Below are 27665 nucleotides of genomic sequence, written 5' to 3'. Positions count from 1 at the left end.
TACTTTTAAATAATGTTAAGTGACCAACAAAAGCAAAGAAATTAAAAGTTAATGGTGAGATCCTGTTGCTACAGCACCCCACTGTGGCTTTTTATAAAAAACAACAGAAGGAATTCTAGATCCCCCAAAACCCAAGTTCCTGTACAGAAGTCGCCAGAAGCATTTCAATTTTGTTGTTAATGAAGTTCTGCCCATGAAAAGCCTTCCCCCCAGGCAGGGGGTAGGGATGGGTACACACTCCTGTCCCTGGCCATTCTAGTACCCCCTTCCTGTGCTTTCCTGACCAAGATTTCACTGGGACTGGTTCTTTCACTTGCCACCAGCTTCTGACCCCTTGGGTGTCCCAAGTCACAGAGAGCGCATGACAGAGGCGGAGGAGGGGTTGCCAAAGGTTTGCCCCAGAGCTAGGTGGTAAAAGGGCACAGGTCAGACAGCATCTATGTCCCTGAGTAAGGGGCTGAGTGCAGATTCCATTTCAGAGGTGTCTTTACATCTACAGACACCCAGAGACAAGCTCATCCCTGGACAAAAAGCTCCAGAAGCTTCTGGAAGAAGGAAAAGGCCAGAGCAAGAGCCCAGATCCAAAATCAAAAGGAGCCCTGAACCAAAAAGTCTTATGTACGAGAATTTTATGTAGTTTCTTTTCCACCAGATCCTGGCCTTGTTGTTTCTAATTATAACATGGGTGCAAATTGAAAGGAACAACAGTGTTTGGTTTTCTCTTGTACTTAGGATTTTATTTGAGCTACATCTTCCCAGCGGGACTATAGATCGCATGTGGCCTTTGAGCCACACATTTGGCTGTGTCCTCCGGGTATCCTCTGGTGGCAGTTTCTCCCCTTCTCTCCAGACAGAAGAGTACTTTCCTATGATCATTTTTAGTCCCTTTAGCCTAGGGGTTGCTTTAAAGTTCCTCTTCATCTGCTAAAGAGAAGAAATGCTTGCCTGAAGCATGCTCTTCTCTGGCCTCACTTATGCCCGGTCCCTCACTACCAACACCAACAGCCGCCATCAGACAACGTGACCTAATCAAGGCCATCTCTTCACAGCACTGAGATGCGTGGCTCATGGTATTTCAGAGCCTGGAGAAAATTTGGGAAGCATCTACCCTATACTCTTTGGGGGACTGGACAGGCAAGTCGGTGAGGGCCTGCTGAGGAGCCCTGATTCAAGAAATGGTGGATATAAGGAGAAGAACTCAGCACCCAGTGTTCTTCCAGTTTCTTGACATCATCCATGGTCTTTATCTTAGCCATCCTACTCACCATTTCTGTTCAGTTCTAGCTTGTGAGTTTCATGTAATTCCTGTATGCTCACTCATCCAGGAAAGTTGTGAAAAGCTTAATGGAAATCTAAGATAACCCTGAGGAAGCTGGACGCACTTAGAACCCTCTGTGGCTGGTCATAAAAACATTTGCACAATACATTATAAAAGAAAGGCAGGCTTACCAAAAAATACCTACAGTGCCTAGTATCTGCAAGAGAGGTAGTAAGACCCATGTTTGTTGAGCAAATAAAGTGGACTCCGTTTTCTTACACAAATCTGCACAATCAATATAGATTGTGTGTCCGAAGAATAATGGTGATTCTTAGGTGATTGAGCGAGTGGTTAATTTTACGTTTTTAAAAATCAGTTTGTCTAAATTCTCAGTACTAGAAGATGTATCATAAAGAGGGGAACTCGAGCTAGACATGGGTGGTTTACACCTGAAATCCTAGCTCTTTGGAAGGCTGAGATCTGAGAACCACAGTTCAGATAAATTGGACAGATAAATTGGAAAGACCTTATCGCCGACAAACCAGCAGAAAAGCCAGAAATGGTGCTGTGGCTCAAGTAATAGAGCGCCAGCCTTGAGCAAGAAACTATCCATAGTTTGGAATGAATGAAGCAGAGGTCATTTATGTTTAAGACAACAGCCACTACATTTCTGTGTACACTGTATTTATAAAACTTGGCCAAGTTCAATTATTCTTAATAAAATTATGAATTCTTTAATTTTTTTATAGGTCACAAAAGGAAGTAAAGAGCAGGGAATGGAAAGAAAGCACACCTTGGCTAAAATTACACTTGCATGAGCCCTTCTTACACTTCCTTATCAAAAGCTCGAGTCACAGCTCAACAGGTTAGGACACGGTGAGTTTGAATACAGTACTGATTTCACACAGCTGCTTTATTGTACTGGTTATTGATTTGTTCTGAAAGCATTTGAAGACCCCAGGACCCAGCGCGCCCTGGTAGCTCTCATCTGTAACAGTGTCCTGGCAATTCGCCGGTGTCATCAAGGAAGCAACTCATCTCCCTGTAGTTTCAGGGTCAGCAGTTCCTGCTATTGAAAACCCAGCCTTTTTTCCCCCCTTGGGTTTATAAATAGGTTGTTTTAAGTGACCCTGAGCCGAAACCAAGCTTACAAGGTGTCAGGCTGGATGGAAGTTTTCTGCTCGCTGAAGCTTTAAATTCACCGGACCTGATTTCTAAACACAGTCACTAAAATAAGTTTTAAGTTTAAAGGCATGTCTTTTTAAGTCTCATCCTACTAATTTGCAGATTTCAAATAAGAGTTTTGTAAGCTATCACCACGTAGGCTCAGGAAAATTCAACCAACCAAAACCTAACTAGATGAATTCTAACAATAAGGGCATTCTGCTCCCAGGAGAAAAAGGCAAGTGATAGAAAACAACTTACATCGTGGATTTAATTTTATTTTTAATCTTCTAAGCCATTTCCTAAACTCAGTAGAGGCTCTGTCTGATCACACTTTTTAGAGCTACAACTGGGAACAGTGATTACTGATCTCTCTAAAAAGATTAGACAGCAAGATTTCAAACTAAGCAAATACCTTAATTATGTGCATACACCCTACTTATATCAAGGAAGGAGACCCTTGATACATAATGTCAACAGCTAAACAATATTGGAAGGTTATTAGTGAAACAGCATTATCATTATTATTAAAACATTCCATGAGAGTTAATTAGAATTAAATAATGGCCATGGAACCTTCCTGTGTCCATCATTCTGGTACTGTTATCTAGCTTCTGTAATACCGGGTATAGCCTTCCACACAGACAATATTGGTCCTATTGAGCAGATGAGACAATTGAGAGTCTAAAGGTTAACTTGTTGAAGGTCACTTGGCTCTCAAGTCGGATAATAACATTTAAATTCAGGTCTGTCCAACTGAAAAGCTCCTGTTCTTCTGATCTCATCAATTCCCTCCTTGAAGTTGAGACAAAGTGAACATCAGTGAGGTGCTCTACAATTTCATATTACTGCAGCCCCACCAAGATGTCACCTTGCAGCTCAATCTCCACAGCTACCCTGCAGGGCTCAGCTCCTGACTGTTTTTGATAGGACATTAAAAAGTATGTACTGTGGAAAAAACGATTGCTCAGTCTCAAGGAGGATCCTGGGTCCAGTCAGGACCAGTCTCTGAGCCTTCCATATGTTTCAATAAAGTGAAATTTCAGGTGTCTTTCAAAGAAATGTTTTCACGTATCCTATCAGGCAACTCTGGGTGTTCCTCTGGAGAGGAGAGCAGCTGAAGTAGGGGGCAGGTGCCCAGGAAAGGGATCAGCACCAGGAGACTTGCCTCTGGCACTGAGGCCCAGCTGCTATTGCTGCATTCATTGGGTTTTCCCTTCCTCTTGCTCTTTCAAACTCCCAGAAATGCATCGTCATTCAAGGCCAGCCAAGGCAGTTGCTCCTCTTTAAGAAAGGGTGTCTGTACACTACATTATCTTTGCCATTGAATACTGACAATCCTCTCTGCCTTTAAGTTCTAGGTTAAAAAGTGGACACAAGTATTTGTAAAGAAATCCTTCTCGACATCTTTCATTTGTGCCAAATTCTAACTTCACACTGAGCAGTCAGTGCACACTCTGCTACAGCGCCCCCTCTCGGCTGAGAAGCCGCCTGCATGTGACTGCATGGGACCCCAAGGGCGCCTGCTCTTCCCCGGGTCCCATGGCAGCTGGCTTACCTTCATGTGGGATTTGAGATTGTCCTTGCGAGCACACCGGAATGGGCAGAGCGGGCACTGATGACTTTTTAAACCTGTGTGAATCACCATGTGCCGCTTCCAGTAACTCTTCCTTTTAATAACCAAACCACATATTGGACACTGGAAAGGCTTCCCGCTTTCTTCTTCTGAGGCTTGGAAGAAGGAGGAGGAAAAAAAAAAGAACATTAAGACAAACACAAAGGCACTCATACACACATGCAGCTAAGTAAAAATGATCTGGGATTCTTTCCTTGGCAATTCCAAGACTGCATCATGGAGAGGTCTTATGACTGCTTTTCTGCAAGTAGAAACCCACAGTTCTCTAGTCACTTCATTGGGGTTCCATGTGCCCAACTCTGATCAGCCTGCCTGTGCCAGTCTTATTTGCACTTAGGAGAGCAACTCTCAGAGGAAGTGTTCCTGGCTTGGCCTGGCCCATAGCACCAAAGCCAATGCCTGCAGGCAGTGGGGCCTAAAGTCAGAGGCATGATTTCCTTGAGAGAAACCAACAGGCCTGAGTCGCTCTGAATTCCTGTTTTTGGAAAGGAGCGAGAAATAAAGACAGGAAAAACATACTGCTCCACACAGAAAACTCAACAGCCATCACACACCTCATATGCAGAACTCTGATGGAGACGCATTTCAGGATTCCCTCATATGCAGAACTCTGATGGAGACGCATTTCAGGATTCCTACTGTTTAGCTGAAGCTTGTGCAGACAGGTGCTGCTGCCTATTTAACCACCAGGGTTTTAATCATTTCTGTTTGTCCCTGGAGTTGTCATTAACAAGGTGTGCTGTCAGCTCTGCTCTGGGGCTGTGTGTCCACCATCTACTTTGGGAAGAGACATACTAGACCACCATTGCAGCCTTCATTATTCAGGGAGGCAAACACATGGATTGCTTTCTCCAGGTAAAGCTAAGATCATGGTCTCACACACCATCCCAAAGGGCGCTGTTTCTGTAATCACACTACATTGCTACATTTCAGGTCTGTCAACCTGTATGAGTCAGCGACACAAGAACCTCTGCAGCTTGGAGATACAGGGGGAGGAGAAGAGCTGGCCAAGGCTCAGACATTCCTTTCTTCATCACGAAGAATCAGAAATAGTTCCAAACCCATTCGACAAAATGAAATAAATGCAGCTCATTTAACATGAGCTAGATCTACAAATGTTGATACGGGAATCTGTCCAAGATATTAGAGTTACAGGATAAACAAGATATAAAACCATATGTCCAGGGTGATGCTACGTCTGTTTTATAAAAACAAACAAAAAGAAAGGACATCAGCTGATGCTAAACTCTTAAGTGAAAGGTGGATGTGGAAGTTTACAAAGGACGGGTCAAGCTGATGGCACCTAAGACAATGGATGAATGGCTGCGAAGATGCAAGGCGTGCTAGGCGCTAGCAGCTCACTCCTGCAATCTTAGCTACTAATGAGGCTGAAATCTGAGCATACTGGTTTGAAGCCAGCATCGGCAGAAAAGTCCATGACACTCTTACTTCCAATTAGCCAGCAAAAAGTCAGAAGTGGAAGTATGGCTTAAGGGGTAGAGCACCAGCTTTGAGTGAAAAAGCTAAGGGACAGTGCTCAGGCTCTGATTTCAAGCCCCAATATTGGCATATGCACACGCACGCTCACGCACACACACACACACACATACACACACACACACACACACACACACACACACACACACACGGAAAGGCATTATGTGTATTCTGATAATACCACCCATGTCATATCTTTATGAAAAATTTAATCCTCATACTAACTAGCAGTTCATCTGAAGCACAAGTAACAACAAAAAGTTAAACACACCAAGGGAATGGATTCATGAATTCAGCCAAATCTAGAGCATGGAAATTCCTCAGGACAAAAATTCCATTTCTTCAATACACAAATGGCATTTTAAAAAGAGAAAGGAGGGGCTGGGAATGTGGCTTAGTGGTAGAGTGCTTGCCTAGCATGCATGAAACCCTGGGTTTGATTCTTCAGTATCACAGAGACAGAAAAAGCTGGAAATGGTGCTGTGGCTCAAGTAGTAGGGTGTTAGCCTTGAGCAAAAGAAGCTCAGAAACAGTGTTCAGGCCCTGAGTTCAAGCCCAGGACTGGCAAAGAAGAAAAGGGGGGGGGGGGGGGATTATGAATCTTCTTAAGACATAAGAGAAATATAAAACAAAAGTAAGGTATGGTTATTTGGATCCTTTTAAAACAAAATCCTGGTCAAAGAAACTTCTGGCCAGGCACCAGCAGCTCACAAGGCTGAGCTAGCTACTTAGGAGGCTGAGATCTGAGGATCACAGTACAAAACCAGCCTGATGACTCTTATCTCCAATAATCCACTAGAAAACTGGAAGTGGCACTGTGGCTCAAGTGGTAGAGCTTTGAGCTGAAAAGCTCAAGGACAGTGCCCAGGCCCAGAGTTCAAGCCCCACAACTGACAAAAAAAAAAGAAAAAAAGAAACTTTTGAAATCTTTGAGGAAATCCTAGTCCCAGGCTAGTATACCTTAATCTCAGATAACTATTGTCGGTCCAATTAGTAGTACAATTGCAGTTATTTTAGTCAAAGTCATTCTCTGTTAGAGATAGAAGAATATTGGAAGTATTTGAAATACTTTAGAAAAAGGCAAACAAATTCCATTTGCATGAAGAGTTTCTGCAAGGACACTGTGAGCTACAGGGAGAGCATGAAGTAGCAGGTGTACTTGAACTTGGGGCCTCTAATTCTCACTTGAATTTTTCCACTGCTGGAAGCTGCCAACACCAAACCGAAGCCACACCTCCAACTCTGGCTTTTTGCTAGTAAATTAGAGATATGAGTCCCACAGGTCTCTTCCTTGTCTGGCTTCAAGCCATGATCCTCTGATCTCAGCCTCCCGAGTCACCAGGATTACAGGCATGAACCACCTGCTCCCAGCTTTCAATCATTTTTATTAACCCCAGACACACAGCTTCCATGCTGTCTGATTTTGTTGACTGCCTTTACTGATCTGTCCGTATTCCCACCCCAGTTTCTGTCTTTCACTGCTGTTTCCTCCACCCTGCCATCTTGGTCACAAAGCCCTTCGTGTTGAGCAACAGACTGAGAGTAAGGACTGAATCAGGCCTCTAGGTAAGATTACTGTCATACACTAGGGAGGGGAAAAGAGGTAATGAAGTCCTGCTTTGAAGGGTAAGAACATCAAAGTAATAAGAAAGAGACACAGATGGGCTGCCACTGAGCCCTCGTTTTGGGAACCGTTTGTCACTATTGAGATCTCACTATTGAGACCTCAAGCTGCCCAGTTGTACAGAACTATCTGGGAGAGGAAAGGAAAACTGAGGAGTCTTCTACTGGCCAGTGAGTTCATGGCACACCAGAGGAAGGCAATAAGAAGGCATTAACTGGAAAAAATGAGCATTGCCAGATTGTAGATTTCATGAACACCTGCCTTGCTTAATGTGACCAGTGTGTCCTTACCCTATTCTTTGAAACCTCCCAGTACCCCCTTAAACCACCACTTCAGGGGTTTCTGCAGTAAACTCAGTGTTATTAGTATTTCCTACAAATCCATTTCCTTCTAGAGCAATGCTTTCTCAGTTTTAATTGACATACCCGAGTCATATATAAATTAGACTGGATTGACTGGGAAATATTAGAATACTCACAGTGAGTAGAAACTATTTGCAAGAAATGTGGTCAAAGAGCTATATTTGTATAACTAGTTAGATTTTTTTTAATTGTTGATAGCAGGAAAGAAACAAAATGATGAAGGTCACCAGAATGCAATGACTGATTTTCAAATTGGACCAGTAATCTCTCCCCTGGTACCATCTGCATTCTCATTTATTTGAAAAAGAAACTACATATTTTAGTAAGACCCACCCCATGTGTGTACAAAGTTAGTTCTGTACTGGGAGGGGAATGCATTCTATTTTGTATGCTGAACTATTTTCAGGGTACTGACAGCTGTAAATTTCACTCAAATTTAGAGCCCAGAGAAATATGACTGCCTCCTCTGAATGAACCATGCGTTCTTGAAGCAACAGGTTCTGAAATGCTCATAATTTTACCTAGTTTACAACTGCCTGGTAAACAACCTTCCCCCAATATATCACCAGCTGGTTGATATCAGAGCAAACAAAACTAATTCCACCAAATGCTAATAGACTCAGTGGGATAGAGAGCTGCTAATTTGCTCCACTGGAGAAAACACGTTCTTTTTATAGGCAATAATATTATTGGAATAAGAGGTAATGAATGCATATAAAACGGCTGTCACATAGTAAATGGAAGCTCTTGGTAGTGATAGTTGTAATAAGAGGAGTAACAATAAACTCTAGGCACACTGTCCACAGCAGACAGCCCACCATCAGCGCAGACGCAAACTCCATTAACTGCCATGAGGGTTACCATACCATGTGCTCCAGGGGCAGCCAGCGTGGGAGCTGGTCACTGGAAATAAAGGCACAGGAGTCTATGGGGCTTCTCAGAGAGGTTCCTGCTTGGCCTCCATGAACTTCCTGTGGCCCAAACTCAGCTAGGTGTAGAAAAAAGAGAGATGGAAATGATGGGAGCATCCTAGACTGTACCAAGTTCAGCATCTGATCTGGAAGTAGTATGTGCTGGGCTGGAATGAGATTAAATGAAAAAAGGGCTGGGCCAAGGAAAGAGAAAAGTGAAATGAGTGCTGGAAATGAAAGGAAAAGATGTAGCAGGCTGCCAGTGGACCCGCATCAGCCCCCAGAATACGCCTCTCACACTATCCCCCCCAACCGCCACCCCTGCCCTGTGTAAGCCTCCCACCCAGCACTCCAGTACATGCCCTGAATGAAAGGATGGAGAATCAGCTAGATGAGCATGCACTTACACCTCAGCTATCTCCAAAAATGAACCCGGACAGCTTATATTAAAAATACATCTGAAATAAAGCGCGATAATATGTGTCAAACTATTGGAATGGACAAGCCCTGCCCAACACAAACCATGTTCTGTGAGGCTTTATAGCCACCGAAGAACTGGGAGGAAAATGATGTTTGCCATATGTTTCTACAAATAAGAGTCCAATCATAAGCAGTGAGTAAATGCAAGGAATTGTTAGCACAGGAGGAAATCCATGCAATAATCCCAAACCAGCTCAGTTAATAGATGAGGAAAACGAATGGTGAGGGCGTGCTCCAATTAATGGTGTCCTGTTAATTGGTGGCAAGGGCTAGGATTATAGCCCATCTCTTAATTTCCACTTTAGTGTCCTACCATTTTTGTCTACACATGAATTCGCAAAGCAACAAAAGCCAAGCTTCACTGGGTTAATTAAAACACACACACACACACACACACACACACACACACACGATGGAAGGTTTCAATAGCTCAAACAAATAGAAACAAATAGAATTTTCCCATAGGCTTTGAAATATGAAATTCTCTCACTTGATCCTTCATGGCAATCTGCAGAAAGCCAAGAGGCTTTGCGAGTGGGTAGATGTGCAGCACATCCTACCGCACACACATAGATGTCATTCAAAACACCAGGCGACACAGGCTGAGCATTGTCCGTCACCACCATCTCCACTTCACACCTCCACCTCCACTTGTTTGTCTGTGTCTCTACAGGACGACAACACATTGCCTTTCCAAGTCTTCCCATGGAGTTTCGAATGGAATTTCCTGGACCTGCCCCTCAAGGCCATTTCAGACCATTAGGTCTCAATGGGCTGATCTTTTCGTTACTGATTTGGATGTTCCCCATGTATATTTTTAACCCAAGAGAGAAGCTTGCTGTATCGACAGCCAGGGTAAGTTGAAAGCACTCAGAAAAATGCAAGTGAGAACAGCAACAGATGGTTCTACATCTTGGTTGAAAAGTGACTTTGCTAAACAAATGCAATGCGTGCAACCCTTCTCAGATGAAGGCCATAATAACCGTGGGTCTAATGGGAGTACAGGAGGTCATCTCCATCTCTGGACTTGGTATGCCTTTTGCAAGAATTTTAATAACATCCCATCAATACAAAAGGAAACAGCAGCCAGAAAACCTTGATATATTGACCTGGCACTGTCTTAGCTCTCAGCTGTGTGAGACAGGGTTGTTTCTAAGTGTATTTAAATTTCATTCCATAAGCTTAAGATGCTTTGGAGAGACCCTCTCTCTGAAATCCTCTCCGTTATTTCTTTTCACCAGGAGCCTGGCATCCTCAGACTCTTGCTGGCCTTCTAACAAGAAACTTTGTCTTGAAAATAAAAACCATTTATTTTATTCTTAGCTGCCATAGAACAGTAGCTTCAAAGAGAATTGAGTCAATGTGTGACATTTATCTTTATAGCAAACAGACATCATCCTCCCTCTGTCGGGTCCCCTTTCAGAGGAGCAGTGTGGCATGTGCTGGGGCGCAGGTCACATGAAAGCAGCCTCCTCCTCTGGTGTCACGTCTCCCTGGCGGGGCGGAAAGGCTATCGAGTGCTGGACTCTTAAGGAATTAAATACACCATGACCTGGCCACCGCAGAATCCTGCTTAGAAAAGAAGAAGAAGGCCAGACCTAAAAGACACTATTTTTTTTCATAGGATAGATTTCCCTTGACCTAAAGAAGGTCAAAGCAATGCTGGTGTCTGAATTACCCAAGAGAAGACCAACTTCACCAGCCCAGAGTTCTTCGGAACTTCAAAACCAACTTTACATGCCCTTTTATTGGGGCAACACTCTGAGATACAGCTCTCTCTCTCTCTCTCTCTCTCTCTCTCTCTCTATCTTTCAATGCAAACACTGCTTTACAACATGGTGAGTGATTTATTTTTGTATCTCTGCTTCTGGAGGGGAGGGGATACAATTTACTTACTGAAATCATTAGGCAATAGAACTTTTTTTGCTTCTGTTGTGAAAATCCAGTCTACCTATTTTGAATCAAATTAAGATTTCTTTCTAAGGCAATAAGAATAAGAAAAATAAAATGATGAGGAAGGTTGAACAAGAACATGGGTGGCAGCCACATTCCGAGCATGTTTTTTGGGGGAAGCCAAGTCACACCTGAATCCCATCCAGAGAGCCCTGAAACGTAGCAGGATATACAAGGGAGTCAGGTGAGAGAGAAGACTGCAGAACACTCATTTCCTTTAAATCCTCAGAGCAAAAAATCAGTGCTATGGCTCTATGATACTGAACACAATTCTGACATAAGACAGAACTGTTTCACCAAGCCCGGATGATAGCAGAGGCGTGTGAAATATGGGGAGGTGGCATTCCAGAAAAGTCCATCTGCAAGGGGTCCGAAAGACCAAATCTAACAAGTTCCTGATTTCAACTGGAACTTCTTCCAGCATTTCACTGATGAATAAATATATCGAGTGTTTCAGCAAGAGATAAATTCAGAAAAAAAGTGTGTGTGGGGGGGGGAACCCCACAATTTCTTACAGATCTCTTCACATTAAATTCTGCTGAGAAGCCATGGAGATGTTGGCATGGGCGGAGTGTATTCAAGCAAAGAGAGAGATAGAGAAAGCGAGAGAGGGAAAGAAGGAAGGAAGGAAAGGAGGAAGGATGGAAGGAGGGAAGGAATACATCTCTTCCTCCCTTTCTCCATAGTACTCATCTTTCAACAAAACAAGCAAAAGATTGAGCAGCACTGGAAGCTCAGGACCTCTTTCTCATTCTACTGCATCTAATCATTACGTTTTGCAGGTTATACCCAAGACCTCTTTAAGATGGCATAACCACTGCCATGTGTCTTCAAGAGACAGTTGTATCTGTCACTTCTGTCCAGACCCTAGTCAGTTTATTAAGTTGGTTTAAGCTTTTCCTCAAGTAACTGGTGTCCAGATGAATTCCCACTGCATCAAACCATTCATACATTCATCCAATAAGCAGGAGCAGACAATATGCATGGAATTACACGTTACATACAGAATAGTCATCCCTCTCTTTGCTCTTAAATCTAAACAAAATGTCTGTAAGTTAGGATTAATTTATTCCATTGCAAAATTACCCAGATCCCCTTGTTCTTTCTACTTCCTAATTTTAGCCATTTCACTATTTCACTGGATGGCAGGTGAGAATTGTTGGAGAAATGGAACTCAGAATTGATAAGCACGTCAGGATTTTAGAAACGGACACTTCACCAACTCAGCAGCAAATGGTTTGCATGACATGAAAGTCACCAGAGTGCCAGGTACCCATTTTCCTAGTTCCATTCTGCTATTTATACAAGTTTTAAGGTAATGATAATAAGGCAATGCAGCTCACTCAGCAACTGGAATGGCAATTTGTCATAAATACACCAAAGTGAGGTTGGCTGTGACCATTCGGTCAAGTATTTGCCATTCCAAGCACTCTGGTACAGATCATCGAAAGCTGGCAGGGCGTTTCCAACGGCAGTGTTTTATATCACTAAGAGGATTCACAGCCCACTTCCTGTTCCCGTCTGACAGGTTATCTTCCTCCTGCCTCCATCCCCAGGAACATGTATTTTTCATGTGCATGGTTTCAAATACAACCTGCACCCAAAGTGAGACTTCCAACATGAGAACTCAAGACACTAAAGTATGCCCCGAGATGATCAACTCTGAGTATCAAAAGTGTGACACGGGGCTTTCTCCTTCAGAAAGACCAACGCCCCTAAAAAATATTAACAAGCTCACCGTTCAAATTGCCCACACACTCATTCCTTTACAACCCACCTAGAGTCAAATAAAATAAAGCACCTGCAAGAAATGCTCGGATTATGTTTGGCTGGCAACATTTTTTTTTTTCCCAGAGTTCTTCTATGACAAGAAATTACAGTCAAATAAGATCAGTGGGGGGGAAAAGGCTTAAAATCTAAAAAAAAAAGAAAGAAAGAGTAATAAAACTGCTAACATGAAAGTATACGCGGTGATAAATTAGGGCAGGGTAGTTACTGATTATACAAAAGTCTATGTGGCAAAGGCAGTCCCCCCTTCCCCCCAGGCCACCCTTTCAAAAAGCAGTGTGTGTTTTTCTCTCTATGTTCAGTGACGCCTTGCCCTTCAGAGCAAAGATGCTTTGATCTTCTCCCATTAAATATATCTAGTGTGGACCTTGCCTGAACTTGGTAAGGAAAAAGAAAAAAAAAAAAGAAAAAACCCCACCAACATTGGCATGAAAGGGAGGGAGTCCTGTCGATTGCTAAGATTATTCATTACTTTTCAAACACGAGGCTGTTTGTGAAGCCTTTGTGTAACATACACATGAAAGACCGTGACTCTGCCGGCTTCTGTTTGTGGGTGCTGGCTTTTCTCTCTCTCTCTCTCTCTTTTTCCTATTCTCCTTTCTGCTCCAAAGGGAAACCCGACTGGACAAGGGAGGCACCTAAGACAGAGCAGCCGACAGTCAAGAAGACGACTGGACAGAGGGATGGCATACCTGAATTGGAAGGCTTGGAGACTCTTCCTTTAGGAACTGGAAGTAACAGCAATTCCAGGGACTGCGTCGCGGGGGGCGGGGGTGGGGGCGGCGGCGGGGGGCTGACTTTCTCTGGCTTCTTCTCAGAAGGCGGTGGTGGCAGAGAATCGTCAGGCAACAAGGAGGACTTCTCGGCCAGGAGGGTGCCAGCGGCCCTGGCGGCCACCTCTTTCAGGAGGGCGGCCGAGGAGGTCATCGAAGCCAGCGAAAGGAAAGAGCTGGCCGGAGGAGGATGCTCCTGACCAGGAGTCAAACTTCTCTCGCTGACCTTCTTGGATAACGCTGCCAAGGTGGAACTGGCAGATTGGGAGCTAAAGGGGGAGGAAAAGGACTCGAATCGCACGGTGTCCTCCGTCCTGGAGAGCGACTTGTCCTGCAGAACGGCGTTGGCTGCGGCTTTCAGCTTGAGGATGGCCGAGTCTGGGGACAGGCCGCAGGCGGTGGTTGACGTGGACAACCACTTACCTTGATTCCAGAGAAAACGGCTACTTGGAGTGTATTGGTCGTTCTGGTCCTGCTTCTCGGCCAGCTTCCTGGCCAGGACACTGAGCTGCTGGGCATGATGAGAGGGCGAGGAGAAGGACAGGTTGGAGCCCGCGTTCACGGGCGACTCCACTCTGCCATTGGCCGGGACTGTGGCATCCAGTTTGAGAGAACCAGCCTCGAGCAGCCGCCTCAAGTTGCTGCTCAGGGGTTTGTTGGAGCCCGGGGGCTCATCGTCACACAAAGAAGACACTCCGGGGGACAGGTGGTCTTGGCAGGGCAGCGAGTCTCGCAGGACCTCCCCGTCCAGGGCCACCAGCTCCAGCGTGTGGCTCCTGGGGGTGGCGCTCCCCAGGGAGGTGTCTGGGGACGTGGACTGCTCTTGGATCGGGTCCTCCAGGCACAGCTTATAGTTCTCCTGGACTTCGCCATAGGAGGCTTCTGACGGCGTCTCTGACGAGTTTCCATACCAGGCTTCACCTTCGCTGAGCTCCGCCTCGGCCTCGTCCTGCCTACTAACATCTGGGGAAGTAAGGAGAGCAGGTTTAGTGCCGGCATGGGCGGTGAGCACGGCGGGGACATTCAAATGAGGCTCCCCCTTGGCCAACCACCCTACAGCAGCCGGCTGGCCCTGCAGAGGGGATGTGACCATCAAAGGTAAGCCCCCTGAGGGAACGGAGGCCCACAGTCACTCAGCTGCTCCCAACCCCTTTCCTCCAACACAACATCAATTATTTTGTGCCTGTGAGCCACTTACTGGGGCTTGAACTCAGGGCCTGGGCACACTGTCCCTTAGCTTTTTTTGCTCAAGACTGGCAATCTACTGCTTAAGCCGCAGCTCCACTTCTGGCATTTTTTGTGGTGGTTAATTGGAGATGAGAGTCTCATGGACTTTTCTGCCTTGGCTGGCTTCAAGCCTCAGTCCTCAGTAGATCTCAGCCTCCTGGGTAGGTAGGATTACAGGCAAGAGCCACTAGCACTTGGCTTAAGATGCTATTAATTTTTTTAAAGCTAATAGTAAAGGGATGGGAGGGGGAAATTGGGAGAGAGCAAAGGAAGGGGTAACATTGTCCAAAAGAAATGTACTCATTACCTGACTTATAAAACAGCAACCTCTCTGTACATCATCTTTATGATAACAATAAAAAAGAGAACAATAATAAAATGAAAAGCAAATTCAGATATGTGAAAAACCCCTGCCTAACTCATTTCACAAGTTGTTCTGAAGCACAGATCCTAATAGTCACGTGACCGGGTGCAACTATAGTCGAGTACTGCAGACAGTCCAATCGCACCTGCCAGTACCCTGTATTACTGACTTCTTGCCATGGTCATCTCTCCCATGTCATGCATGCTACTTGTGAGTCTGATTCCGACATGCTTGCTACAGTAATTAGGAATCGTTCCTTCCCCTCCCCCCTGCTAAAAGCCCATTAATTTCTCAATCAGCCCCTCCCCATCTCACTGTCCCAAGCACCAGTCAGGTGGGTCTATTTGCAGTTCCAGGCTCACTCTTGAGCTCTGCCATTTTTCTACCTTAGCTCATGACACTCTCTCTAAATGTCTTTTCTCAGAGAAGCTGGCTGTCCACACTCGTCCTTCTGAACCCAGCTCCATGGTTTCTTCCTTACAATTCTCCTCAGAGTTCTCAGTCTGAATGACTCTCCTCTTCCTACTCATTCATTCACTCATTTAAGAAATAATTATAAGCTGAGTACTAGTGGCTCTTGTCTGCAATCCTAGCTGTTCAGAAGGCAAAGATCAGGATGACGGTAGTTCAGGGTCAGCCTCCTTCCTACCACCAATAAGAAGCTGGATGGTGGTATATGCCTGACATCCCAGCTGCACATAAATAGGAGGATTCCCACCCAAGTAGAAATATGAAACCCTATCTGAAAATCACTAAAGCAAAAAAAGGGCTGGAGACATGGCCCAAGTGGGAAAGCACATGCCTGCCCAGGTACAACTTTTTTTTTTTTTTTAATGTGAGTAGGACAGTCAGGGTGGACTTCAACAAGGTGGTGGTAACACTTGAGCAAAGACTTGGAAGGTGAGACCAGTCCACTCTGCAGAGGTCCACAAGGAAGAATCATCGTGTCCACAATGTCAGCAGAAGCCTCGCTCATGTGCCTGTGGCCCAGCAAGGAAGCCTGTGGTAAAGAGCAGTGGGAGAGGAGGCCAGAGAGGGCTCAGGTGTGTGGGGGGGGGCCATGTATGAAAGGTGTGTCCATCGGATCAGCAGGACTCAGTACACTACTGACATCTAGCACAGCAGGAATAACATGACAGGATTTCTCTGGTCAAAGGCTTGTTCTGGTGACTGTGTAGGACCCACGGTGCAGGTGTAGGCCGGCACCGGGACACGCGGGAGGCTAGAATCCAGGTGAGGAACGGTGAGCCCCTTGCTCAGGTAACTGCAGGTGGGGAGAAGTAGCCAGGGTCTATGCATATTTTCTTTGGCTTGGTTTTGTAGCACTCTAAGGGATCTATTATTGCCTTCTCTTCCAAAATGGCGGTCTGTCTTTGAAGGTCAGGATTGGGCCCGGGCACTGTCCCTGAGCCTTTTAGCTCAAGGCTAGCACTCTATCACTTTGAGCCACAGCACCATTTCCGGTTTTCTGGTGGTTAATTGGAGGTAACAATCTCCCAGGCTTTCCTAACAGGGCTGGCTTTGAACCACAATCCTCAGATCTCAGCCTCCTGAGTAGCAAGGGTGACAGGCGTGAGCCACTAGTGCCCGGATTGGGTTTTATTATTACCATACACCCCACACACTGGGCCTGGCACACTGTGTGGTCACTCACAGAGCTCAATGAATGTTTAGGGATGAAGCAAAATTCTCACCAGTACTAAGTTCAGTCCCCATCACAGGCAGTTCCCTTTTCAGACCCAAACTAGCTAACAACTAGCAATGCATGAACTCTAAGCTAATACATTGATCTCCCCATGCTATTTAGAGACAAAATGTCACAAATGACAAATTCTCTTTCATGAAGCTAAAGTTCTGCAACTCCTTCCTGAGATTCTTTATTAAGTTATCAAGAAAATGTAAAATATCAAATGGAATTTGCTGGGGGAAAAAAAAAGGCAGATAAAATTGAATTTTCTCTGTTAAAAACAGTCTGGTTCCTTGTGATTTGCCACATTTCCTTCTAGCCATGTTGATTTGAACATTTTTCATCTCTCCTGAAGTCCGTGGTGACCTGAACTCTTCATCTCCCTGATGGCTTCTCGAAGGAATGCTTTTTACCAAACACCAAGCAGTCAACATCAATTTCAACAATAGGGCTAATTTTGTGTTTCTTTAGCAAACCACCTTTCCTGATTTCAGATTAAATACCTTATCCTTCAAGAGAATCACGTGATGCATCTACTATAAATAGTTTTTAAGAAGTTAAAGATTTAAAAATCACTACAGTAAGAATTAATTCTCTTTTCTTTGGTCTTTATTGGCATTCATTAAATGAACAAATGGGAAAATATATACTTCAAACTTAAATACTTTTAGATTACATTTTTGTCATACTAGAGTATCTAGGTAAGTTTGGTCCTAAGGACCACATACAGTGGCTCATGCCTGTAACCCAAGCTATGAGGAAGATGGAAATCAGGAAGATTTAAGTTTGAGGCTAGCCCAGGGTCAAGGTTAGTGGGGTCCCATTATAGTCAATAAGCCAGGCATGGTGGCATGTACCTGTCACTGCAGATACCCAAGAGGCAGAGGGAGAGAACTGTGGTGGTCTGGACAAAAACGTGAGACCCTGAAAAATAAATAAATAAACTGGAGAAGAAAAGAAAAAAGGCTGTCCTTCACTAATGAAATTGGGTTAACTAGCAAGGAACATAAAACCAAGAGTCTGAGAACTAGAGTTCTAAGGAAATGTCCAATCTCATCATTTTACCGAGACTATTAGACATGCTAAAGGTTATTGGTTCAATCAACACCACACAGCCACTTTGTGCTGGGACCAGAAACAAGAAGCCCAAATCCCCAAACACCCAGCCCAGGGCTTCTCGAACAAGCCGGCACAATGTACTGAGGTCCTGGGATGACCACTTCTGGGGAACTCTGGCCTGCCCTCTGCCCCCATCCTGTTATCCTTCCACCAGCTCAAATCAGAAACCAGCAACAGAGATCCTAGGCAGGGCAGTGTTCCGTCCAGATCCACACGGAGAGGAACCATTAAGAGTTTGGGGAACCCGGATTCTTACATTCTAACCTCACAACTCCCTTTCTTTTTCTGTGAAGGAATTAGAGGTTGATTCAACTGCCTAAAGAAGTTAGCCATCTATTGGCAAAGTCCAAGCCCGCACCCTAAAGCTAAGTAAGTTGTCAGATCACACACTATTTCTATCAAGCAGTGATGAACACTGCAAACATTCCTGAATGACCTAATCTCTACATTTATCTTCAGTTCAGGGGATCAAACCCAGGGCTTTACCTGTGCTAGGCAAAGTGCTCTACCACTGGGCAACATCCCCAACCCTGGGCTTTTCGAGGTGGGGTCTTACTATATACTTCAGGTTCACTTGGAACTCCTACCTCTGCCTCCTGAGTACTGGGATTGTAGATGTGTAACACCAGGCCTGGCTTAATAGTTACACTAAGTACAACTTTTCCAACGCTGTTCAAACACAAACCCCAAACAAACAAGCAAAGAATTCTTAGAGAAGTTTATATTCTCTAAAATACCTTTGTGTTTCTTAACCATTCATTCCTCCATTCTTTACACCACACACACACACACACACACACACACACATACAGAGTCACTGAAACAGCCATACCACTGGACAGTCAGAAAGTGTGGATAGAATAAGAATGTTTTCTAAACTCATAATACTTTATCAGTCATTTTTCCAAGCTGCTGCTTCTGAAATGGAAGCTTTTCAAATTATAAGCCACTGAAGAATCTTAACAGGAGACCTCAAAAGAGCAAGCACAGGAATTCAAGGGGTGACATCTCTTAAATGATTTGGACATCACCTGAGGTCAAATCCAAGGTTCAGGAGACTTTCAGAGAGATGAATGTAAGGGAAGGGAGGAGATGAAGAGGTAAGAGAAAACCAGACAAGGCTCAGACAAATATGTATTCAGCTCACCAAACTACAGGGGTCTCGGCTGCCAAAAATCATCTTCATTCACGAATTAACTGTGTCTGCTGCTCCACGACTCTGGATTTTCCCAGTCAGTGTCATGGGGGGGGGGCTCCTGGGGGGCTGCACTGGTCCAGCTTTCCCCACATTCCCACCCCACAGCAGCCACAGGGCAGCCAGTGCCCGATATGGGGAGGGGGGAGGGGGGACAGGGGGTGCGGGAGAACACCGCCAGGCTCTCCTGCAGCCCCAGGAGCTAGAGGTCAGGCAGGCCTTGTCTTCTGCCTCTCTTTCAGAACCTGAGAAATCCCAGAAGCAAGACACCTCTATTTTCTTGTCTATCAACCAACACAGAAGCCATAGGAGGAGCTCTGGGAAGCAGAGAGAGGTCCTGGAAAAGCTTCCCCGGGATTTCACAGCTTTCTTATCCAAGACATCCTGGGGACACTTCTAAATGGCCAATGTAAATAACTCCTAGTAAATAGGTTATTTTTAACCTCCAAAAAAAAAAAAAAAAAAGCTATTTCCATTGCTAAGCTTACAGCAACCTCTGTCTCCAACTGTCAGGTCTGCACAGTTTCTTGTCAATTTTACAAACTCTGTGTGTGTTTGTGTGTGTGTGTGTGTTTCTTTTTATAAAAAAATTAGAAACTCATAGAATTAAGAATAAAAATAGTGCAACTACAGAACGAAAATTCACTGAATAAATAAAGGAGAATACTTCTCCTTTGGGGGAAAGAAAACAAAACTCCACTACCTAATACATTTATTTACAATTCAGGTCCCCCACTGGATACCCACGCTTGCTGTGTTCTCCAGCAGAATGGCTCTCCAACTCGCAGCCTTCTCTCAGTTGGATAGCTTTAATCAGGTGCATTTAATTGGTCCAATATGCAACTTGAAACATTCTCATTCAGAAAGACAGGGCAGACAGAGAAGCGATGTATGTAGGAAGACTTAGGTGGGAAGCAAGTATAGATGGAAATCTAGAAGTTCATGTCGCCATCTACACCCATACTATTCCCACCTGTGGTCCATGGAAATCTAGCCAACGGGTTTCAGAGAGCAGGATTCAATCTTTCCCAACTCTGGAGTGGGCTGACTCTTGGCCAACAGTCAATAAATAGTTCCAACACCTCTACAGGTGTGGTACCTACTGCCTAACCTGGTTCATTTTAATCTAAGAATCTTCCAAGTCTTTCCTTCCATCCTAGCCTCTACAGCTAAATATTTAGAGCTGTCTTTCAAGGCTACACATTTGTATTAGCATTAATTATCCCTGTAATATCTGCTATAAACCACACAAACAGCTTTTACTTACACCCTTCAATAGAAGTTGAAGAATCTGTACAAAAGTCACCAGGCAGAAGCTGGGAAGGTGGCTCAGTGGTAGAGCACTTGCCTTGCATGCCTGAGGCCCTGGGTTTGATTCCTCAGCACCACATAAGCAAAAAGAAAAAAGCCAGAAGTGGCGCTGTGGCTCAAGTGGTAGAGCGTTAGCCTTGAGCTGAACAGCTGAGGGACAGCACCCAGGCCCAGAGTTCAGGCCCTACAACCGGACCCAAAAAAAAAAAAGTCACCAGGCAAAACCAATGCTAGTAATTGCACTACTTCAACAACCACTTCCTGAGTACCTGTTACGCTCAGGGAAATGTTCTCAGCACCAGAGATGCCACCACAAAGGAACACAGCCATGTTTGTGTGGATGGAGATGAGAGAGTGCTTAATTCCAGAGGGGCTGGTGGATTTGAAAATGGGAGAATGCCTAAGATTTGACCAGGAGACGTTAGAAAATCACAGTCTTAAGGAGGCTTTCTCCCCGGCAAACCTTCACAAAGGAACGAGCCTGGGTATGGGGAATGTTAGCATTAACATGATGGAGGGGGAGGAATCTTCATTCTCCTCATTTTAAAAGCACACCAATCTATCTGTTTCTTAAAAGTAGAGCTTACTGATTGCCTTACCACTCTTAATAGTTTTGAAACCAAGCCAGGAGGTGATAAGTAGCCAGTAGCCCTGAGTTAGCCACTGGGGACTCCTGCTTGATGCCTGCTCAGACAGATACTGGGACTTCCCTGGTGGGTCCCAGCCAACCAGCAGGACTGCAGGGAGCAAGAAAGGAATATTCGAATCCCTATTCCCAACAATGAAGGGGTACAGAGGGGCTAAGATCAGATAGGCTGCCAAAACCCCATCGGGGCTTTCCTCTCATTGCCTTCCAGCGTCTTCCTCTTACACCACTTTTCCCAGGAGACTGAGAACCGGGCTGCAGTAAGGATCTGGAATTTCACTCTCAGTGACTAGCAAAAGGTCTTTCCCCATTCTGATTGGCCTGCTGGAGGTCATGTTCCCCTCCTAGGGCCTATCACTGACGCCAGAGGGTGGGTTCTACCCTGGGCTCAATGTGGGTCACAGAAGAAAGGAGAGGAAAGAGGTATCCAGGAAGAGCAAGGCAAACCCCTCCATCACGTTTAACACAGGTTTCTGCTGCTGCCTATCGAGCTGTTCTGAACGGATTTTACAACGCGAAGCCTGAAGCACACCCACACGGCAGCGGCTTTTACCTGCCAATTTTGTAAATATTCCTTTGTAACCCACGAGCCTTTGCCTATCCCCCACAGCATGCCAACCTGAAACTAAAGGTCTTCAGGGCTCCCAGTCCACCGTCTGAGGTAAATCCAGGGCCAGGAAGCAGCTCACCAGGACAAAGGCTCCAAGAGGGCCGTTCTGGAAAGATCAATACCCAAGATACCCAATGGCTGGCAGCGAGGCCAAGAGGAACATTTTCTTTTAACTACTAGTAATTTAAAACTACCAGGATGGAGAATACACCCAGATGCTGGGGGTTTGAGGGGAGAGGGGAGGCGATACAGAGCTTTGGAAAAAGCAGGGGGGCCCAGCAGACGAGGGCCTCGTGAGTATTTACACATGACGATATTTACCAAGTATTGGTTTAACTCCTGTCTTCAAACTGCACTCCAAACTGTACGTTACTAGGTTTGTTGTACACACATAAAGTGCCCAGGAAGATCCTTTATGGGTCCTTTGCCAGCTGCCTACCTCAATGCCCTCCATCTGGCCTGTACGTAGACCCCCAAATCCCACTACAGGCCTTCTTCTCGTTCTACTCTATTTTGGATTCTGCTGGCCCTGTCTGCAACAAACATCCCAATGCTGGCCACGCATGTCCATTTCTGCTGCTTCCACCTTGGAATCCATCACGATCATGCCTGGCCCCGAACACAGCAGTGGCCACCCACTGCCACTCTCAATCTGCAGCCGGAGTAAGCTCTCAAGAAATACTACGTTGGATTCCATTACTCCCATGCCCAGAGCCTGCACAATGGCTTCATGTTCCTCACAATAAACTTCAAAATCTTGTCCTTGACTTTACTTTGAAGGCCTTGCATAATCTGCATACCTGTGACCCTCATCTCCCACTACTCTTCCCCAGGGCCTTTGCAATTGCTTCTTCCCACAGTCAGATGGCTGATTCCCTTACTTCCTCCCGTCTCCTCTCAAATGTCATTTTAAGAAAGAGCTCCATTTGTTGCTTATCTTCATCACTGAGGATAGTAATGAATACAAAGTAGGCACTCAATTATTATTTGTCAAATACATGAGTGAAAAGGAAGGATGAGCTTAACCATCAGAAAGGCAGCATCTACCTGTTGGTAATAGTAAGGAGAACTGTTTCCAAAACTATCAACCATAACGCCATCTTTCTCCTGTGAGTCAAATAGACAACAGAATAAGAAACCATTCTTCAAACCCTTAGACCACAGTTTCCCCAATGGCCAAGAAACATAGAAAGCAGAACCTCAACAGAGACAGCGAAGCAGAATGGAAGCTGAAGCTCCATTCAGAAAACCCCAAAGTTCTTTTGAGGTGTGGCTTTACATTTCAAGTGAATTCTGTGTTCTACTCTGTCCATAGTGAGGCCTGGCTTGACTTAATATTGTTCTGTTTCCCACAAACCATCAAGGGAAATGGATTCCTCAGAACGATTCTACACATGTCTCTGGAGACTCATCTGCTTTGCCAAAATGTATGAACTAGATAGAGTGGTATACTCCTATAATCCCAGATACTCAGGAAGCAGAGGTAGGAAGATCTAGATCTAGCTCAAAGCCAATCTGGACAAAGTTAATGAGTTATCTCAAAAAAATGAAATATAAACAAAAGGGTTGGGAGTGTAGCTCAAGTGATAAGAGCATTTACATGCATGAGAGTCTGAATTGTTCCCCAGTACCATTAAAATTAAAATGTCATATGGAGCTACCTAGCATGGGGGCCAGAGTTCAGTGTACATAGTTCACTGCTGATGTTGCTATAAATCAGGAAGCAGACAAACACTAGTCCTCTGACCACCAACCCCTCTCTCCCCCCACACCATTTTCAGAGATAAAAGCTAAAAGCACAGAGGCAAAGAATTTTGCCTGTACTGTTCAATAGATCTGTAGAGTTTGAAAACCAATGTGTTGAATTCAAATTTTGTAATTAGAATTATTTGGGAGATACAATCCAAAATCACTAGTCTGAAAGACTCCACTGAAAGACTCCAGTATGACCCCATAGCTGACTGTCAACCAATGCAGACTGGAGCTCAGATGTCTCCTCCTGATGCCGGTGCCTGCATTGCTAGATGCGGTGTTTACATGAATGACAAGCCCTGGTACCCAGCAGGCTCCCAATAAACATCCACTGAACGAATGAACCCCCATGAACAGAACTCTGAAAATATGTCTGCGGCTATATTCAACATGTGTATGTGTGTCAGCAAATTGCACAGGCAACGAAGTTTCCAAAAAAATTAATGGCTTACACATTGTACATAGATGCTGAGTGATGAAGCCGGGTTAAATACAAATCTAAGGACATCTAACAGACTGAGCAGCTTCACACACACACACACACACACACACACACACACACACACACACAAATTCAGATCACCAAAAACTAGCTAGGGATTATCAAGCACTCAGTATTCTTTATATTTTAACTGGGGAGACTTTAGAATGCATGTACCTCAGAACATACAGCCTGACACGGACCATGTGTGTATGCACGAAATATCTCAAAGGCTTCTGGCCATACTGTCAATCTGTCCCCACACTGAATAGCTCCACACACCTGTGGACTTCAGGCGACTATTCCTATCTTAATAGTCCTTGCATACTTTTGTTCTGTATTACATCATCAGCGAAGACATGTTCTTCTCTCTTTCTTATTTTCTTTCTCTTTGATAACCAGAGTTAACAACTATCAGGCTCATCGGCATGAAACTGAGAGTGAATTCTGTCCCACCCAGAAGATGTTCAAGCCGCAACCCCAGGATTTGTGAGTGACCTTATTTGGAAATGGGGCTTTGCAGATGACCCAGTTAAGATGAAGTCATTAGGGTGGGAATCTAGACACTGAGATGGACGTGTACCCAGGCAGAATGCCACAGAATGGCTGGTGTTATGCTGCCACAGGCCAAGGAACTTGCAGAAACAAAGAGAGAGTTCTGGAGCACCCTGGAATCCTCACTGTGGGCATGGCCCTTCCTGCTCACTTCATGATCTCAGAGTTGCCACCTACAGAACATAAATTCCTGCTGTGAGCTGTGACACTAACCAAGATGCACCGTACTCATAAACTGATACACTAAATCAAAACACTTTATACAGCCAGGCACCGGTGGCTCATGCTCAGCAGGCTGAGATCTGAGGATCGCAGTTCAAAGCTAACCCGGGCACAAAAGTCCATGAAACTCGTATCTCCAATAAACCACCAGAAAACCAGAAGTGGGGCTGTGGCTCAAGCAGTAGAGCGCTAGCCTTGAGCTGAAGAGCTGAGGGACAGCACCCAGGCCCAGAGTTCAAGCCCCATGACCCACAAAACAAAACAAAACAAAACACACCTTTGTATTGCTTAAAGATAGTATTAACTTTTTTATTTATTTTTATTCTTTTTGGGGGGGGGGTCCAGTCGTGGGGCCTGAACTTTGGGCCTGGGCGCTGTCCCTCAGCTCTTCAGCTCAAGGCTAGCGCTCTACCACTTGAGCCACAGCGCCACTTCCGTCTTTTTTTTCTTTTTGCTTATGTGGTGCTGAGGAATTGAACCCAGGGCCTCAGGCAAGCAAGGCAAGCGCTCTACCACTGAGCCACCTTCCCAGCCCAAGTATTAAATTTTTTAAAGAAATAAAGTTATATTGTTACTTTTATTATATCTTATTACAGCAGCCCTGGAAAATGAATGTACTTCAATTTGGATGGAGAACCCTGGACATTTCTCTAGATTTGTTCATCTCTGTATTCTAACTTGTAGGCTCAGTCAGTAATGTCATCTTTGCATAAACTGGGTGTTACAGCACTGAACTAACCTAATGCTTGTTAGTGTTAAGTCCTGCACCTGCAAGGACCGAGAATGGCCTAACAGGTTATTTTTGCCTGCCTCTAAACTTCAGCCAAATAGCTTTCACATGACAGATTTTTTTTTTTAATGACACTAACAAGAAAACCTCTACTAACTAGAGCTACATATATATATATGTGTGTGTGTATATACATATATATATAAAAGTATATACACTCAGCCTTAAATATGTAGTAGCAAATTAGTAACAAAGGAACAGTTCAATATATAACTTGAGTCCACTTCCCAGAAGGAAAATGTAGAGACCCAAACTGCGCTGGTTAGCCCACCGATTGATTACTTGCTCCTTTGCCCTTTTCTGTGCCTCCATGCTGCAAGAAACATATAGAAGCGGCCCCTCAAGCAATCAGAAGTAAATCTACCATGGCCTACCACGTCGTTATCAGAAAAATTGTCTGCTAAGGCTGATAAATTGGTCGATTATCTGCTTCCTTGCCTTTTATTTCCTCTTGTATAAATGTTTTCATCTGAACATTACCAATACCTGTCATAAGATGAGCGATAAATTACCAAACTACTGAAATCACCAGGAAATCCTTAATAGATCAAAAAAGAACTTAACCAGAAAAGAAGAGTCCTAATAACATAATAGGGCACTCTAGAGTCTAAGAAACAGGACTCTATAGGTAAATAAATGGCTTCTTTGCAAAACCTCAGGTTCCACACAAAAGGACAAAAGTTCCTTGTGGGACAGACACCTACTGAGAGCGCTGGCGGGACTCACCTTGCCAACAAAACACATGGTCAGAGCCTTCCACCTGCACAACAAAGCACCATAGCAAATCCTCCCATCACTAAAACTGTGTATATCCATAAAGGGCCACAAAAGAGAAGTGCTTTAGTGACAAGACAAGTGCTTTGTGCTTAGTGCTTAAATGCAAACAGGCACACACACACACACACACACACACACACACACACACACACACACCACAGATACAGAGAAGGAGTTCCCCATCTACCCCACACATTGGTGTCATTGATTTTGGAAGAATATTTTCAGTAGTCATGCCCAAGAGTCTCAGACATCAAAGGATAGTGGATCACAAGGGCACCCCTAATGCAAACTGAACTTCATGCACTGATTGAGGCCAACAATTTTAACCTTTACTCTGACCAGGCTTAGAGCCAAGGCTGCTATCAAGTGATCAAATGTATTCTTGTTCATTCTCTCCTATTCTTTTCCCTGCTCACTTTCAGGTACACAAATAAGAAGTCAAGGACAAGAGACCAAAAGACCAGGATAACTGACAAAAACTACAACCAGCCAACAAACTAAGGCAATTCCAAAGCCAGGATAACCTACAGGTACAGGAGAATTCCCTTCACAACTCAGAATCCAATGGCTTCGTTTACCTGGTCCTTGGAAGATTCCTGGGGGTAACTTCATTTCAGGCTTCCCCCCACCCCTGACTTTGCACTGACAGATTTGCTAGATCCTTCTACCTGGACAGAAACCTGGCTCTGTTTTCAAAGCTACTGTCACTAGCACTGATGCTCAGACAAGACATTCATTCCATTTTCCCAAATGGTTACAGTGCTTTGGAAATGCAGTAAGCGGTCAGGCTGAGGTCAGGGACTAGCAAAGCTGCTGTTTTAGACAAGTGTCAACTCCAAAGTAGGTGCCCCACAACAAGACAAAGCAGAAGAAGCCTTTTGGTGTGCAAAGACAAAGACCCACAGGGGCCAACACCATAGGGGCACAATAGGTCCTTCAGTCCTTCCTTTCTGGGGAGTGTCTATGAAATGCCCCAACTCTGCGAAGAAGACACACCCTTCTTTTTCCCTATAGAATTTACAAGTCTCTGCAGTCCTCTAGCTACAGATTTACAAGTATTGAGTTAACCAGCTTATCTTTCATGAATTTGAGAAAGAAAAGTAGAAATGGATTGGTCTATTTAAAGATCATTTGAGGGATGTAAGTTGGAAAAGCTTTTTGATATACACACATTCTACTACTCAGGCATTGTATTAAATCTATGTGGTTTGGAGTTACTTAGAGGAGGCCTAGATTTGGGGGGAGGCTTTTGGGGGTACTGTTTGGTTGTCTGACTGGTTGGTTTTATTTTGGTTGGTAAATCCATGTTATCAGCAGTAGTTAAAAGTCCAACTTTGAGGGTCACATACAGTCTCTGTCTCACATTGTTTAATTGTTGTTACTAATTTTTTAAATAATCTTAAAAATGTAAATACCATTCTTAACTCAAAGGGTTATGTCCCTCCCCACTCCCCCCCCAAAAAAACTCTTACTCTAAAGG

At 44.6% G+C, this 27665-nt stretch overlaps 1 protein-coding gene across 1 annotated transcript in view; it reads right to left on the bottom strand.

Annotated features, from left to right (window-relative positions):
• Positions 1-27665, bottom strand: part of Znf827 (zinc finger protein 827) — a 148940-nt gene that overhangs the window by 102117 nt on the left and 19158 nt on the right. Inside the window, exons 2-3 of the mRNA XM_042701742.1 lie at positions 13366-14409; positions 3981-4153 (exon numbers count right to left, since the gene is read on the bottom strand). Of these exons, the coding sequence (XP_042557676.1) occupies positions 3981-4153; positions 13366-14409 (1217 nt within the window). The remainder of the gene's footprint in view (positions 1-3980; positions 4154-13365; positions 14410-27665) is intronic.

This window comes from Dipodomys spectabilis, unplaced genomic scaffold (assembly GCF_019054845.1).
Source record: "Dipodomys spectabilis isolate Male_0828 unplaced genomic scaffold, ASM1905484v1 ptg000297l, whole genome shotgun sequence".
Classification (NCBI taxonomy): Eukaryota; Metazoa; Chordata; class Mammalia; order Rodentia; family Heteromyidae; genus Dipodomys; species Dipodomys spectabilis.
The sequence above is the reverse complement of the archived record's forward strand: the minus strand, read 5'-3'. Positions and strand labels throughout refer to the sequence as shown.